The following is a 17,725-nucleotide window of genomic DNA, read 5'->3' as shown; positions in this document are numbered from 1 at the left end:
CTTTTCATATCTGAGATATTTGTTTTTACCTTCAAAGATGTTTTGATAATTTAAATTTAAATCACTTTTTTAAAGGAAAAGGCGGCAATTCCAGATTAATTTGGTAGATTTTCAAAGACCCGACTGAAGCGCACGCATGTTAAACCAAGTGACCCAATATTTTAAGTTGTAAAACATTATTATTAATATTGTTTTCCAGTGAAAATGATACTGGAGTGTAGAAGTTAAAGGTGGAGCTGATATAGTTTATCTATCCATGAGTATCTTCATCCACGATAATACGTCATTGGTTATTGATTACATTTCCTTTTAATAACTAGAATCTTGCGAAGTAACTAAAACAATCATACAGATGTGGTGGTAAAGAGAACAACACCTCCCTGAGAAGCTGTTTGTCTCTCATTGATATGAAAACGTATTGATCAATGGAGCTTTAAGCGATCAATCCACAACCTCAAAGTATGTATGGGCTGGAAGTGTTTCTATTTTTTTGGCCACCCCTCCTCCATCATCCCAGATGTGCAATGTCCCGTCCGATGATGCTGCTGTATGGACCTCCCACTCTTCCTCGCTGCAGCCAATCACAGCTCCCCGTGGTGATGATGCGTGAAGGTTTCCTCTGCAGGAGAACCCGACTCGCTCTGCTAGAAGAACATTAAAGACGAGTACTCCACGACGCTCCTCCACCTCCTCCTCCTCCTCCTCCTCCTCCTGCTCCTGCTCCTCCTCCTGCTCCTCTTTTTCTTCTCCATCTCTCTTCTGCTCTTAAAACGTAATTATGAACTTTACAGATGATGTTTTTCTACCATTGAAGGATTATGAGACAAACCTCGATGAATATGGAACTTACATATATTTGTTTGATGATTAAAGAAAGTGGTTATTTTTCTTAATTCTTATTTTCTGAAAGAATATTTTTCTTTTGACACAAACCTCAAAGAATTTTTTTTCAAAAATAATTATTTATTCCTCATTCAGACAAAAAACCTGCTGTAAAATAATATTTGATTTTGATTTATAATCAGTTGATTTATTACTATTCAACTATTTAATCAAATGCAAAATATGTTATATCTACAAAAATATGGTGTTTATTTATTTTGGTATGTTTAATGAAAAATGCACAAAATAACTGATCTAAAAGCTGTGAGATCACATTCAACAGAAATATGTTTAAATACAACAGCTTTAACTGCACATGTGCAGAAATGTGTTTAAATACAACAGCTTTAACTGCACATGTGCAGAAATGTGTTTAAATACAACAGCTTTAACTGCACATGTGCAGACATGTGTTTAAATACAACAGCTTTAACTGCACATGTTGAAATGTGTCTTTAACTGCATGCACATTCTGTGCAGAAATGTGACCGATCAGAACAAATGAACCTCTTCTAGCCAGTGACTGTTCTCTTCACATTAATTCAGAAAATGCATATTGGAAATGACTCTGACTAATCTGTATGAGCTGTAGTTTGCGGAACAATGGATGCGTGCATTTGTGTTGTAAATCCCCCCCCCGGCCCCCCAGCAGTTTAATTGGCAGCGAGTGGTCAGAGCTCGATAAGGCCGGATCGTTTTGCTCCTGGAGCTGCAAGCTGATTTCCTGATGAAGTATTTCAATTAAATACATCGTCCAAGTCATTTCCACGCCTGTTATGAGTGAGGGGGGTTGTCTCTGCTCCTCGTGAGGAGGAGAAGAAGGAGGAGGAGGGGGGCAGACAATCGGAAAAGATGGCCGACATCCAAACATTTAGATGTATTTGTTGGCTGCGTCCCAGTGGAGGGGTTCTGTATTCTGTGACTTCACCAGAGATAAATATCTTCCTCCCTCTGACACGTTGTGTCTAAATATAAACAAATGTAGCATTATTAATTTAAATTGTTTACATCCTCGTCACAGCTTCTCCAGTCACTTTCTACTGTTAAACGGTTTTGATTTGATTAATTTTCACTTTGATTTCTATCTTGATTTCTACATAATTTTTAAACCGTTTGATTAATTGATTATATATATATATATTCTACATTCATGTTCTCATCTTAGTGCTAAAAAACTGATGATCTGTTCTTTTCATTTTCTGATTAATTCCATCATATTAATCCTTTTATCTGTCGCAGATTTGAGGTGAACTAGATTCCGCTGAGAGAATAGAAATGAATCATTTCCCTCTGTGGATGTTTCTGTGAACGCAGATCTGAGGTCAGCTGGTGGTTCTGTGTGTCATCTGCAGGTTTCATGGTTTACTTTATGAATTATAGGGTTAATTAACATATTCACTCTTTTAGTCAACAAGCAGTTTGAAGTTTAAATTCAGAGAATAATTAAATAATCAAGCTGTCTCATTCCTTCCTTTTCTTTTCATGACATATATTTTGTTATTTGTATTTCTTAATTTGTTCTTGAGTTTATGAACCTGTAAAAATGATTCTGTCACTGTTAGAAAATCCACTTTTTATTTTATACAATTTCACCATAAAACAACGGTGTTGTGTTTTTTTAATATATATTTATATATATTATATATATTTATATATATATGACAGCTTTTGGTTGATTGATTAAACGGAGACAGTCCCACACCCCCTCCCTCCCAACGCCCCTCCCTCCCACGACCCCGCCCCCATAACGCCCCGCCTCAACCCCGCCCCTAAAGTCCCGCCCCTTTCACGGGTCCACTGCCAAGAAGCTCTGCGGCAGAATGTCATATTGGGCAGTGGGTGCCATGAGGACGAGCTCCCCGCTACTGGACTTCTCCTCCTCCTACTCCATCTCCTCCTCCATCTCCTCCTCCTCCTCCTCCTCCTCCTCCTCCTCCTCTCTTTGGTCTCTGAGGAGCAGACGCGCAGAGAGCAAAGTCCCTAATGAAGAACCCAGATGAGTGGAAACCAGTAGGACTTTAAGGAGACCGGACCGACCCGGACCTCCCGCGGCCCCCCTTTTGCATCTCAGGTTCCTGCAGTTAGTCCGGTGCGTAACCCCCCCCCCCCCCCCCCCCTCTCTCCGTCCTCCCGTCCCCTGCATGACTTTCTCCCCATCGGCACCGCCATGGACGTGTTCAGGAGCCGCTTCCTGGGGATCGGCGTGGCCGTGGCGCACGGCGTCTTCTCCGGATCCCTCAACATCCTGCTGAAGTTCCTCATCAGTAACTATCACTTCAACTACCTGACGCTCATCCAGCTGCTGACCAGCAGCACCGCGGCGCTCACTCTGGAGGTCCTGCGGCGGGGGGGGAGGGTCGGGGTCCCCCCGTTCAGCCTGCAGCTCTGCAAGGTAACTTATATATGTGTGTGTGTGTGTGTGTTTGTGTGTGTGTATATATATATAGATAGTGTGTGTGTGTGTGTGTATATATATATATATAGATATATATATATATAGATAGTGTGTGTGTGTGTGTGTGTGTATATATATATATATACACACACACACACACACACACACTCTCTGATCTCCCAATAAAACCAAAATAACTCAACTTAATAATGAATTAAAAGACGAAATAATCTCTATGTGTACAAGTATCTTCATTCTGTTGGATTGTTACAGTTTATTCCATCAAGCTGCAGTAAAACCATCAAAATGTGCAGAGAATAAAAACAGATCACCAACCAGTTTGTATGATTGATATTTATTGAGCAGAACAGTGAAAAACTGCACTGTGGTCAAACTGATTGATCGATGGACATGATGATTGACATGCTGACGGGTCGCTGATTGAATGAAACCATTGATTAACTTTATCGACAGAATCTCTACGGCAGCTATAAATGTGACTGAAAACGATTAAAGAATCAGGATGAATATTCTGTGCTTATTGATAAAAACAGTAAGTCGCTGTTAGCGATTCATTCATAATTGACTAATTAACCCACTACGAACAATATCGACGGCTCTGATTGAAGTTGTTGGGTGAATCCAGGAGTTATTTTCCTTCCCATGTTGTTGAGTCTCACACAGTGTGTGTGTGTGTGTGTGTTTGATTGTGCACCTTGTGGGGACTTATTGCGTCTGTGAGTTGAAACCTGTCAGCGTTGGTTGTGGTTCCGATCATCCTCACGTTCTGCGTCCTCTGCAGGAGTTCGGCCCGGTGTGCATCCTGTCCACGCTGCAGTCCACCCTCACCATGTGGTCCCTGCGCGGCCTCAGTCTTCCCATGTACGTCGTGTTCAAGCGCTGCCTGCCGCTCTTCACACTCAGCATCGGCGTGTGCGTGCTGAGGAACGGCGGGCCGTCCGTCGGCGTGGTGATTGCCGTGATCATCACCACCGGTGGAGCCGCGCTGGCCGGTAAAAAGGCAGCACATTGACGCCTCGCTCAGCCGAGCAGAGGACGACTGAACGGCACCAAGCCACCGCCAGATATTTGCCTTTTCGCCGATAGATTCTGATGCTTTTGTCTGTTCCTTGTTGAAATGAATGCAGCAGAACCAGAGATTTGTGGCATCGTTCTTCCTCCTACACTCCTCACAAAGGTCCAGAGTTAGATGGGTGTTGGTAGACAGATGAGGACCAAAGTTCAGAGGGCCGTAAAGTTTTATTGTTCTTCATACAGAATGTGAGACAATAAAAGCTTATAGTTCTTGCTATATATTCTATTTAATAATGTAATACAATATCCCAGTTAGACAGCGTTTCCTCAGCTGTTTAACAGCTAATATTGATTTCGGTCCTTTAAAGACCCTTTAATCATCTTTCCCATTGACACATTTTATTCTTCATTGTTAATGATGCTGAAGTCATAAACACACACAAAACTTGAAAAGCATCTTTAACACCGTGTCTGCATCATTACACCTCAATCATCAACACGGGGAGTGACACACTTCTATTTCCTGTCAACCACGGCCACAACCTTTAAGACCTTGAAAGGGACCTTGAAAGGGACAGCGTGCGTCTAATTGTGAAGCAGCAGCCAACAGAATCCCCCCGGCCGCTGTAGGAGGGTCCTGACTTACCTGTGTTGGTCTAAATACACGAAAGGAAGTGACATCAATCCGTAATGAGCTTAAAACAAGTACCAACTACCCCAAATGAAGGGAAAGACACAAAGAAGACACACAATGCGTTGACTTTGCTTCCCATCAGGACTCTAACGTCTTTCTTCTTGGTGTAAAATAAAACGTAATCCAAATGTTTCTTCCCACTGCTTCATTCTGTACCGTGGGGAACGTTAGCATTAGCTTCCGTGTTAGCCTGAATGTAGCGACGCGCGATCATTTGACAGATGTCAGCTGGGAGGGACACGGATGAACATTGGGTTTCCCCCCCAGGCGCCGGTGATCTGACTGGCGATCCCTTTGGTTACGTCACCGGCGTGCTGGCGGTCATCATCCACGCCTCCTACCTGGTGCTGATTCAGAAGACCAGTCTGGACAGCGAGCACGGACCCCTCACCGCGCAGTACGCCATCGCCGTCATGGCCTCCCCGGTAAGGCCGGCGCGAGGGGGGGCGGGTTTGGTTTTACCTCGATGCTTTCGGACTCTTTGGCGTTTTCTTGTCTGATTAATATTATTATTATTATATCATTGCTTCCTGTCGCCGTCTCTGTCCTTCTCTGTCTCTGCCTTTCTGCGTCCTCTGACCGTCCGTCTCTCTCAGGTGCTTCTCGTGTGCTCCCTCATCTCCCTGGACACCGTCAACATGTGGTCGTACGAGGGCTGGAAGGACCCTCACATCACCGTCATCTTCGTCTCCTGTGTCTTCATCGGCTGCGCCATGAACTTCACCACGCTGCACTGCACCTACATCAACTCCGCCGTCACCACCAGCTTCGTGGGCGTGGTGAAGAGCATCGCCACCATCACCGTCGGCATGCTGGCGTTCAGCGACGTCTCGCCCACGCGGCTGTTCATCGGCGGCGTGGCCGTCAACACCGTCGGCTCCGTCACCTACTGCGTGGTCAAGTACTTTGAGACGAGGAAGAAGAGCCTGTACGAGGACCTGGAGGAGGCCGAGAAGGACGGAGCGCCGCCCGGCGAGCCTCACGGAGACAAACCGGGTCTGAACGGGTCTGACCCGGGACGGGCGGAGACGGAGGGAGCGGCGTGGACGGAGGGCGGGGAGGCGGGCGCTGACTCCCGAGTAATGACGGAGAAGGAGGCGCTGGAGATGCAGAGGGAGCACCTCCACAGGCAGAACACCACCTCCGGTCCGTCGGCCAGCGACAGCTACGTCGGGGTGTGGAGGTCCATCAGACACCTGCAGTTTGCCAAGAAAGACCCTCTGATGGACCACATGGAGCAGCAGAGTCCGTAGGAGCAGAGACCTGGACACAAGAAGACGTGAGGGAACGAGAACACGAAGAAGAAGGGGATTTGTGAACGCGGCTCTTCTGACAGTCAAATTCAATCACGCGACGCTTGAAGAGCAACGAGGACTCAGGGGACAGGAAGTCCTGTTTTGGTTCCTGGGGGAGAAAAACAGGATTTGGAGTTTTGGCGAGAAGCTGCCTGTCCCCGTGGCGTCCGGTGGGAGGATGATTCAGTCTGCGCCGATTGAAAAAAGTGCATCTTGTGCGAACTGAGGCAAAGCGAATGCTTGTTTCTGATTGGCTGGTGTGAATAAACAGCATGCGCTGGTTACGAAATGCTGACGGACGCTCGTCTCCGCTGTCCGGAGGTCTGCTGCCGATTCTCCCTTCATGTCTCCGTCATGTCTCCATCATGTCTCCACCATGTCTCCGTAGTGTCTCTGTTCATTTCTCCATCATGTCTCCGTTCATGTCTCATCATGTCTCCATCATGTCTCCATCATGTCTCCGTTCATGTCTCCATCATGTCTCCATCATGTCTCCGTTCATGTCTCCACCATGTCTCCGTAGTGTCTCTGTTCATTTCTCCATCATGTCTCCGTTCATGTCTCCATCATGTCTCCGTTCATGTCTCCATCATGTCTCCCTTCATGTCTCCATCATGTCTCCATTCATGTCTCCATCATGTCTCCCTTCATGTCTCCTTCATGTCTCCATTCATGTCTCCGTTCATGTCTCCATCATGTCTCCACCATGTCTCCGTAGTGTCTCTGTTCATTTCTCCATCATGTCTCCGTTCATGTCTCATCATGTCTCCGTTCATGTCTCCATCATGTCTCCGTTCATGTCTCCATCATGTCTCCATCATGTCTCCATCATGTCTCCGTTCATGTCTCCATCATGTCTCCGTTCATGTCTCCACCATGTCTCCGTAGTGTCTCTGTTCATTTCTCCATCATGTCTCCGTTCATGTCTCCATCATGTCTCCGTTCATGTCTCCATCATGTCTCCCTTCATGTCTCCATCATGTCTCCATTCATGTCTCCATCATGTCTCCCTTCATGTCTCCTTCATGTCTCCATTCATGTCTCCGTTCATGTCTCCATCATGTCTCCATTCATGTCTCCCCTCATGTCTCCATTATGTCTCCGTTCATGTCTCTCATGTCAAAGTCCCAGTAAGTGTCTGTTTTCACTCGTAACGAAATACTGATAACGTGGTTTCATGTTGAGACAGATGTTCTCATCATACATCAAGGAGGTATTTTATCCTTTTTTCCTTCTGAACGCTGCCTTGGGGACACTTATTGTCACGTTAGCATAGCTTAGCATTCATAATGCTGGCTCCGTCTCGGGGGGGTTGAAGAGTCGTTTTGTGGAAATGGTATTCTTTACGTTTGACGAGACAGTTTTGCCAAATTGATTCTGGCTCAGTAAACATCTGGATATTTATATTGATCACTTCTTCATCTCTATACTTTACGAAACATGACATGAAAGAGGAATTATTCTTGAAAATGTTGCTAAATCTGTTTCAGTGGTAGACCTTCCAACACAAGTACAACAGAGAGTACAATAACTACACCGCACAAATACTATTTCCTCCAGCAAGCAGCGCCGTCCGACTGGATCTCACTCACATCTGGAGACATCGATCAAACACGGGACGAGCTGCAGGCGTCTTGAGATGAGCTGTCCAGCGGTGATATTGATCAGTATTGATTTTCCTTTCTCACAGTCACCTGAACTTCATTTGACGCCACAGAGGAGCTGATGTCGCCCGTAGCGGCGGCGGATCCCTTGTTTCAGTCGGGTGCTGTTTGGGTGACGACGAGTCAGCAGGCCGATCCCAACGTGTGAACGACCACAGGGGAAAACGCACGAATGTGTTTCCAACTAAAACGTCCCTCGTTCCACGGATTATTCTGTAAATTATAGACAGACACATAAAGAGATTAAATCCAGATTAGTTAATTACGCGTCACATGAGCGCTTCAATCTACCAAAACACACCAAACAGGATCGAGCTTAATGTTACACTTCATTTGTTTCCATGTTTCCTGAAGAGAACCAGTTATTGAGACGCATCATGCGAGTACACTGAAAAGTCTACAGACAAGTTCTACCTGAGAATAAAGCGCTCAATCAACTCAAACCTTCCCTACAATTAATACGGTTTAGAACGAATGCAAAGAGAAAACCACTGTTGGACTTGCAGAAGAAGTAAAGTTGATTGAAATGCAGAACGTTTGTGTTTGTTCTGCATTTGATGTTGTTGTTGTTTTGTGTAACATGAAGCCATTAATTCAGTCTGGTGTCAGGAAACTGTACATTTATATTTATTTAAATCTTAAAAGTATCATTTCTACTGTTTGGACAAATGAACCAACACATGGAAACACTGTAATGAAACCTAAAGGCCTAAATGACACGCGTGTATGAATCAATAAATCCTTCCCTGCATTATTGAACTTGTTCTCCAGTGATGAAGCCTTTGACTGTATTTAACCTCATCGTTCCCAGCGGGTGCGTCTGCTGAAGCTCTGCCTGCTTACATCGACACTCAAAGGCCGTTGCCGTCTTCTGGAGGCGACATCTTTGGCAGTATTGCAAAATAAAACAGGAAACTGTACCAAAAGATGTGATTAAAGATGCTGATTTACAAATGTTTATGCTTTTCTTTTCATTCATAGCGTTCATGTACTTTTATCATCGGGGCTGAAACTTTAAGACCAAAGCTTTGGGACAACAAATGAATAAATGTAACACATCGATGAGCCGCTTGTCGGAACAATTTTAAAGGGAACCTTTTGGTATGCTAACGTGCTAACGTGCTAATCTGCTAACGTGAATACAACAGCAGTTAAATGTGACACTTTACTGAAATGTCCTTTCCACGTCCAACTTTGGTCCTCACAACTGGACTCCACACACACACACACACACACACACACACACACACACATGTCAGCACACGTGTGTGATATTTCACCATCATGATGTCATCGGCGTCCCGTGTTCACAGGAGCCTCGATCATTTCATCAACACAAACATGTTCTTTGACAGTGTTTTTTCAGTGTTTTTTCAAATGTTGCCAGACATGAAATTACAAAACGGAGAAACCCTCATTTCTCTGTGTGATCTGATCTTTTTTGAGGTGTGTCCTTCAAACGCTCACTGCAGCACAAACACACACACAACAGACACACAACACACACCTGCACACGGCTGTCCATCAGGCTGCCCATAGGGACGAGTTATTTCTCCCTGAACTTGGATCAAATGTTATTTAAAAGCAGCATGAAGCACATACATGTACATGTAGAGGTGGACATTTTCACTCGTCATATCGGCCACAGAAACCTCTCGTGAGTCGTGTTGTTTATGAACAAGAGTGTTTCATGAGATTAAAGAGCTGGAAGCTGAAACAGAGAAACATCTCACTTCAAAGACGCTTCCTGTCGCCACGAGGCGCCGTGAGCGCTCAGAGAAGAAGAGTAATGGTGAACTTAATGCAAAGAGGCTCGTTGGCTTCATCTGCACAGAAACACTATCAAACGATAGAAAACACACAGAGGACGCTTCAAATGACCACAAGCAAACAAAGTGTGGGGGAGAGAATCGGAAATGACTGAAGAGGATGCTGCTGCCGGCAAGTCAAAAAATACAATAGAATAGAAAGTCAACCATTTTTAGTTCAAATAAGTTTTGTCTAATAATGCAATGGAAGAAATGACAAAATAATTGGGTCAAAAAATATTTTGAAAGTCAAAAAGGAGGAAAAATGTCCCGAGAGAAAAAGTTGGAAAGTATAAGGTAAACATTTTTTTTTGAAAAAGAAAGTCAAAATATCTAAAATGGAAGAATATTTAGAAAAACAGTCAAAATACATTGTGTCGATTGTGATGGGAAATAAGACAAAAATATTTGGTCAAAAAATATTTTGAAAAAAGAATGTCAAAATATCTAAAGTTGAAAAATATTTTGAAAAACGTTTTATAAAAAGTGTTGTATTTAGAAATGAGAAAAAAGACAAAATATTGGGTTGAAATATAATTTGAAAAAAGTCAAGTCAAGAGATAGAAAGTAATATAGAACGTCAAAACATGTTTTTAAAAGCTGTCAGAATAAGTTGTGTCTAGAAATGTCATGGAAATAAAAATAAAAAGATATTTTTTTAGAACAGACAAAAAAATAATAATATATGTCCAAAAATGTAATGTGATAAAAATAATAAAAATATTGGGTCAAAATATAATTTGAAAAAAATATTTAAAATATGTAAGGTTGAAAAATGTCTTAAAAGACATTCAAAATAATTCTAGTCTAGAAATTGGGTCAAAACATAATTTGAACAAAAAGTCCAAATATATAAGGTGAAAAAAACGGTCAAAAGTTTGTATTGAAATAACATTCTTCGACATAATATTTGCAGCTGAAATATTCCTGTGAACATGGAGGTTTATTTTGAAAGAACATTGTATTCATATAGCAACAGCCTGACTAAACATCATAGAAGCATGGAGCTACTGAAGGGAGAATGGGTCACATAAATGTTGTCTGGGAAGTCCTTCATGCCTAAGCTGTGCTTAGCATCACAGTGTCTGAAATGAATGCTGCCACCGACGACGTGTCTTTAAAAACTAAAAGGAATGATCTTGGAACGTAATGTCACATTACGCCCAAAAGTCCTCACAAGGATAGAAGGACAGGAGCTCCCTCACACACGGCTCAGGCGGATGAGGAGACGCTGTCAGACAGAAACGTGGATGTGACAGAGGTGAAATGAGAGCTAATCGCTCAGAACGCTCCGCTCACAGGATTTAAAGGATGGAGCTCATGGAAGCAACGCTCTGCTCGTGTGGAACTCTCCTCCTCCGTGCGCTCGCTGAGGCGGCCACCGTTTGGTGGGGTGAGGATATTTTGTCCAGAAGGCTGTTGGAGGTGATTTCTAACAGACAGAAAGGAGCATTCAGAGAGAAACCCAGTGGAGTGTGTCAGAGGGCGACCATGAACCCACGTTCAGCTGAGCTAGACTCTAAAGCTAAGCCTGACCTTTAACCCTGCTAATGAGTTCAATTAAACCATATCGATGGCTCGGAATGAACATTTGTTAATTCTAGTAATACAACATTAATAATAATAATAGTTTTCTACATGTGGATTGAAGCCGGTATACTAAGTTATGCACATTTAGATAAGTCGTGTTACAAAGATTAACTGTTTAGCAAATTATAAATGTCTGATCAAAGAGCATTTATTGAATCTCTAAGTCTCGATTAAATGTCAGATTGACAGAAAATAGTAGTTAAACAAGAAAAATAATAATAGAAAAACTATTTACAGAAAATAGTGCATTAAATTTGAGACTTTTTGGTTTTGAGCACATATACAAACTGCGTCGCTATCTGCTGATGTAGCGGTTATTAGTTACAGACCAACCATAAGGGACAAAAGTACATTAAACCTCCGTATCAGAATCAGCTTTATGAACTGATCAATGTGTGAATAAAAAGGAGCCTTAAATCCCATGTTTCATGAGTACAGACGTGATATGAAGAACACTGTTTCCATCTAGTGGAGGACAGATGGTTGTGAACATGAGGAACAGGCGAAGAATCCTTGCCGCCATCTAGAGGAGACGCTGTTGCTCTTTATCATTACAGATAAATTCCCCTTACTGTCATGATAATGTAACGTTTACGCTCGTGACCTTTTGGTTGTGGAACAAACCGGGTAGCTCTGTAATATCTGTGTGTGTCTCCTTGTTTACCGACCTTTGTGAGGACCAGACAGATTCAGAGCTGGAGACGAGGACATCCTTGAAGGGTGAGGACACCGTGTTTTGTCCTCAGCATGTTTGCAGTGAAGGTCTGATTCCGTTGATGCTGACGGGTTGGCGACTTCTAGAGAGGTTGGTGACCTCGTCGAGCATTATTATCACACAAGGTATCGAATACTCCATGTGAAGGTTTGTGTGGAGAACCTCCAGTTTCTCCTCATTAGTCTCATGATGATTTACAATAAGAAGGAAAAGTTTCGTGTTTTACTGACTTATATTGTTCCAACAAAGTGAACAAAATAATGCTTATTAAAGTAAATACGAAGCTGTTGTGTGAGCAGCCAAGGAACCTCAAACAGAAACATGTGTCTGCACGGCACAAGATCTTGTGATTGTGATGCAAGATTTCAGACAAATAGTTTAAAATAATAACAAGCGAGCAAGCAAGTGTTGTCAGAAAATGACTTTATTGCCATCGAATGATTTCATGTCGAAGAGATTTTAATGTTCCACCAACAGGCTTTTGTTTTGGTAGATTGAATCTTTAGAAAAGGGACAAAAATACTAAACCAGTTGGGACCAACTAAAGATTTACACACACACACACCACCACACTGTCACCACACACACCTCCACTTTAGCTGGCATTCTTGCCGTTCCTCTTCTTCTTCTTCTTTGGCGTTTGCTTCTTGGAGGACTCGGCATTCGGTCCTTGCACTGATTCAGCGTGGACCTCCCAGTCCTCCACAGGGATCACTGGTTTTACCTCGCCAGCCTCGACCGGGATCTCAGCCTCTGCAGCTTTCGGGTTGGGCTCCGTGGGGGGGTTGATCTGGGCTTCTTTGAGCTTGGATGTTGGTGCTTGTTCATCCGGTTGCTGGTGGATCTCCTCTCGTGGTTTGACTGCGTGAACCTCTTCATCGTGGACTGGGGTTGGAACGTTCACCGTGTCTGCAGGTATTATTTCAGAGGTTTCCTCCACCGGTGTGGACCCGGCTGGCTTTGGATCCTCCTCGACTTGGACGGGGAGACCTTCTGCAGCCTCTGATTTGACGTCTAGCGCCTGGACCAAAACCGCTTCCTCTATGACCTGCGTTTTGGTTTGGAACTGGAGAAACGCAGAGGACATCAAGTCTTCTTCTGGGTTTACATCAGCGTTGTCCTCTTTGTGGTTGTTGCTGGTTGTGGCCATCAGGGAGGCAGCGATCTCCTGCAGCTTCACCTGCTCCTCCCTCAAACGGGACATGCCCTCCGTGAGGACCAACTCCTCCTTCTGGAAGTCCTGGAGGTCCATGGTGGTCGGCGAGGCAGCTCCGTTTGCCCCCTCTGGGTTGGGGGTTTCATTGGTGCTTCTGAAGGCCTTTGCGGAGATGTCGGAGTTGGTCTGGCGAACTTCCTTGATTTTCTCGTAGAGGATCACCCTCTCGCTCTGCAGGGCGTGACACAACCTCTCCAGATTCTGAATCTTCAGGACAAAAATGTCGTACTCTTTGCTTTTCTCAGCTCTCTGGTGTGACGGAGAAGATGAGACGCAGAGAAAGGGAGACATTATGAGACCGAAGGCTGAAGGTTAGCAGCTCAGCGGCAGAAACTGTGAGCACGCACCTCCTCCATCATGTCATTCAGAGCCTTGTTGCAGTTCTCGAACCTGGTCCTCCACAGAGTCGACTCTTTCTCCATCTTCTTCATCTTCTCCGACATCTAAAAAGAGGAGGGGTTTAAAAAGACAACCTGCTTCCATCAGAACACAACAACCCTCCTCAGAACCTACGTTGTCCATCTCCTTCTTGAAGCGGACGTAGATCTCGTTGCTTTTGGCCAGCGTCCCCTGAAACTCGTCAAACTTCTGAGCGTAGAGGTTTAGCTGTGGACGAGATGGTCACACTGAAGCAGAACATCGACCCCTCATGCCAGAAGAACACATCCTACACAGTCCCTGGAAACATTTGCAGATCATTAATCTAGTTTTTTGGTTCATTGTGTTAACACACGCGCACACGACACAACAGGGAAACTCAGTTAAACGTTTGAACCACACCTGAAACTGGAGGTTAATACGACCACATTCAGCTCCCCGTGATCCTTCGTTAGGCGCCATTGATCCGTAATCATGAGCGACATTACGACAGCACAAGTTGTGATTCGTGATAATGAGTAATGAGGAGTCACACCTGTCATTCAACCCCTCAGTGTGACACCTGAGGGGTCACATGTCACTCATCAGCTGAGAGCAAACCTCACCGAGGGAGAAAAGGGAATTTGCTGCTTCATTGGTCATAACTTTCAGTTAGAAATTGAAACCGAGCTGCAGATGAAACGCTCGTCTGCTCCTTCAGAACTTTCTTTACTTTGAGAGGTGAAAGCAACAATCCGATTTGTGAATACCTGAAGTACTTTGCGCACAAACTGACTTGGTCAAAGTCAAACATTTAAGCGGAGAGTCTCTCGGTCTGGAGACAAACCCGGATCCTTTTATAAAATGTTTGGTCTTTTGAGGGTTTTTGTACCTGGAGCATTTGGGGGTTTGTGATATTTTCATACAGCAGAAAACACCAGAGTTTAGTTCTTCTTTCAATGCTTTCAGTGGCTCAAACATTTAAATTAACTTCATAGCTTAACATTATATTACGCGGTTGCAGAGGTAATGAAAAATATATATTAAAAATGTAAGAAATACAATATAACAATAACAATTCATCCTTAACTGGACACTTAAAATACAAAGAAAAATGGAAAAAACTCTCCAAGATGGATGTGTCACATGACCCCAGTGGTTCTAAAGCCCGCCCCTTCGGCCCCGGCTGCTGCCACCAGGTGTGTGCTAGCCGAGAGTATTCACCTGTGCCTGCATCACTGCCCCCTGTTCTCTGAGTGTCTGAGTCTGCAGTTTCCACTCAGCAGCCTGAACCAGTAACTGTTAGAAGGGACAGACGGAGACCTTCGTTACCTTCTTCTTCATGGTCAGCTCCAGCTCCTTCATAGCGTAGCATTTCTTAGTTTTGTCAATAGCCTCCCTAAGCAACTACGGCGACAGAGACAATACACAGTCAATCTGGGAATAGTCAACCACTTATTCGCATCAATAAAGACACAATTAGCTTTAAAATCTATTAATGAAATATAATGGAAAGAAATCAAGATAAAAGATGTAAAAGACTGAAACAGCAGCGAAATAAAACATCACTAAAATCTGTCATCACAATGTCAGTTAAACGTAATGATTCGTGATCTATTGGAAGGATGTTTAACAGTAACTGCTACATTCATGAAGTGATAAAACAACAACAGGTCCGATTATGAAAAAACGGATCCAAGAATCACCATAAAATGAGAGCTTTAATTATGGTAATAATCAAAGAAATAGTGTTGATAGTTTAAAGAATCCTCCCATATCAAGTATTATGTGTGGATGATATTATTATTACTGCAAAGGAGAGTTCTGATGGAAACACGTCTCTAAAACATGGAGAACCCAATCAGAAGGTTTGATGTGAAATGATTGACATATGTTGGGACTCACGTATTCCTTCTCCCTCTTGTGCTTCTCGGCGGCCTCGCTCAGCAGCGCGTGGGCCTGCTGCAGCTTGGCCTCCGTCAGCTTGTGCTGCAGCTCGCGGTGCTTGTTGATCTTCTCCAAACTCTGCAGAGGGACGGAGAGCATCTAGCTTAGCTTAGCTTAGCTTATCTTATCCTACCCACGTCTCGTACCTTATTGCTTTAATACAAAATCACATCACATGCAGTATTAACTACAGTCATTAGCTCTAGAGCTGTTATGAAGATCATCCAGTCAAGTATGGAGGCCGCCCCGTCGACCTCTGACCCCTCACCTCCTCCCTCATCTCGCACTGGCTCATGAGGCCCTCCAGCTTGTCTGTCAGGCTGCTGTTCTCGTGGCACAGCTTGTCGTTGCGGGCGCTGTGCTGCTCGATCTGGGCCTGGATCTCCGTCAGCATCGCCTGGAAGTGCTCCGTGATCTCCATCCTCTTCTCCTCGTCGGCCCGGCAGCGCCGCAGGGTCTCCTCCTGCATGGGGAGGGGGGGCAGATGGAGGGGTGGAGGAAGGGGCAGAGGGAGTGGGGCGGAGGGAGGGGCGGAGGGAGGGGCAGAGGGAGGGGCAGGGGAAGGAGGAGGGAGGGGCGGAGGGAGGGGCAGAGGGAGGGGCAGGGGAAGGAGGAGGGAGGGGCGGAGGGGGGGCAGAGAGAGGGGCAGAGGGAGTGGGGCGGAGGGAGGGGCAGAGGGAGTGGGGCGGAGGGAGGGGCAGAGGGAGGGGCAGAAGGAGGGGCAGAGGGAGAGGGGCAGAGGGAGTGGGGCAGAGGGAGTGGGGCGGAGGGAGGGGCAGAGGGAGGGGCAGAGGGAGTGGGGCGGAGGGAGGGGCAGAGGGAGTGGGGCGGAGGGAGGGGCAGAGGGAGGGGCAGAAGGAGGGGCAGGGGAAGGAGGAGGGAGGGGCGGAGGGAGGGGCAGAGAGAGGGGCAGAGGGAGTGGGGCGGGAGGGAGGGGCAGAGGGAGGGGCAGGGGAAGGAGGAGGGAGGGGGCGGAGGGGGGGCAGAGAGAGGGGCAGAGGGAGTGGGGCGGAGGGAGGGGCAGAGGGAGTGGGGCGGAGGGAGGGGCAGAGGGAGGGGCAGAAGGAGGGGCAGAGGGAGAGGGGCAGAGGGAGTGGGGCAGAGGGAGTGGGGCGGAGGGAGGGGCAGAGGGAGGGGCAGAGGGAGTGGGGCGGAGGGAGGGGCAGAGGGGAGTGGGGCGGAGGGAGGGGCAGAGGGAGGGGCAGAAGGAGGGGCAGAGGGAGGGGCAGAGGGAGGGGCAGAGGGAGTGGGGCGGAGGGAGGGGCGGAGTGAGGGGCAGGGAGCTCTTTCACGTTCTCTCACTGTTCCATCAGGTATGTTTGCGGTCTGGTTTCCACGGCAACGCACCCTCAGGACCTCGTGGTGTTCCTGTAACTCGCGGCACAGCGACTCCAGTTTGCTCCGAGCGCCGATGCCGCTGCGCCGCTCCTCCGTCAGCACGCGGCGCTCCTCCGTCAGGGCGGCCATCTTCTTCTGCAGGACGCACAGCTTCCTCTGGTCGCTGCGCCGCTGCGCCTCCTGCACGCACACACAGACACACACACAGACACACACACAGACACACACACACACAGACACACACACAGACACACACACAGACACACACACACACACACACACACACACACGCACACACAGACACACACACAGACACACACACAGACACACACACACACAGACACACACAGACACACACAGACACACACACAGGCGTGGTGAGAAGACAACCCTCCCTGGAGTCCAGCTTGTCTGTGTCTCCAGAGGAGGAACCCACCACTTCAGCGTACTTCCTGACCAGGTGGTCCAGCTTGTTCTCCGGAGAGGAGAACTTGTTCAGGCTCTTCATGATGAGGCAAACCTCTGCAGGGAGACACACACACTTGTTGTCCACGTTTTTACAGCTAATCAATTGTGAAATATAATACACACAGATATCTGATTTCAATTTTAAACATTCAGCAACAATAAATAAATAATAATTATAAAAGCTGTCTGTAAATGTTTTATGCATTTTTCCTACAAAGGTGCAGCAACCCGTGTTACAGGAATAGTAATTATTGTAATGGTCACTTCTTCTTCTTGACCGTGTAAACCCTTCATGTTCTCTGACGGATCAATGTAATGACT

The 17,725-nt window shown here is 45.8% G+C and overlaps 2 protein-coding genes across 3 annotated transcripts in view; one reads left to right on the top strand and one right to left on the bottom strand.

Annotated features, from left to right (window-relative positions):
- Positions 1–2,703: 2,703 nt before the first annotated feature.
- On the top strand, positions 2,704–8,919 carry slc35d3 (solute carrier family 35 member D3). The gene is made up of 4 exons (XM_040161514.2): positions 2,704–3,274; positions 4,080–4,290; positions 5,274–5,431; positions 5,603–8,919. Exons 1-4 carry the CDS (start codon positions 3,050–3,052, stop codon positions 6,257–6,259), a joined length of 1,251 nt encoding a protein of 416 aa, XP_040017448.1. The 5' UTR covers positions 2,704–3,049; the 3' UTR covers positions 6,260–8,919.
- Positions 8,920–12,484: 3,565 nt separating this feature from the next.
- txlnba (taxilin beta a) overlaps positions 12,485–17,725 on the bottom strand; it is a 7,179-nt gene continuing 1,938 nt past the window's right edge. Inside the window, exons 4-11 of one of the 2 annotated variants that reach the window (XM_078093808.1) lie at positions 17,373–17,458; positions 16,946–17,116; positions 15,867–16,061; positions 15,557–15,676; positions 14,984–15,058; positions 13,808–13,900; positions 13,642–13,737; positions 12,485–13,543 (exon numbers count right to left, since the gene is read on the bottom strand). In XM_078093808.1, coding sequence (XP_077949934.1) covers positions 12,674–13,543; positions 13,642–13,737; positions 13,808–13,900; positions 14,984–15,058; positions 15,557–15,676; positions 15,867–16,061; positions 16,946–17,116; positions 17,373–17,458 — 1,706 coding nt within the window. In that variant the 3' untranslated portion in view covers positions 12,485–12,673. Of the gene's footprint in view, positions 13,544–13,641; positions 13,738–13,807; positions 13,901–14,875; positions 14,951–14,983; positions 15,059–15,556; positions 15,677–15,866; positions 16,062–16,945; positions 17,117–17,372; positions 17,459–17,725 lie in introns of both variants that reach the window. The other variant, XM_078093809.1, reaches the window with a different exon arrangement.

The sequence above is a fragment of the Gasterosteus aculeatus genome, chromosome 18 (assembly GCF_964276395.1).
Source record: "Gasterosteus aculeatus chromosome 18, fGasAcu3.hap1.1, whole genome shotgun sequence".
NCBI classification, from domain to species: domain Eukaryota; kingdom Metazoa; phylum Chordata; class Actinopteri; order Perciformes; family Gasterosteidae; genus Gasterosteus; species Gasterosteus aculeatus.
This window is presented reverse-complemented; position numbering and strand designations above follow the sequence as displayed.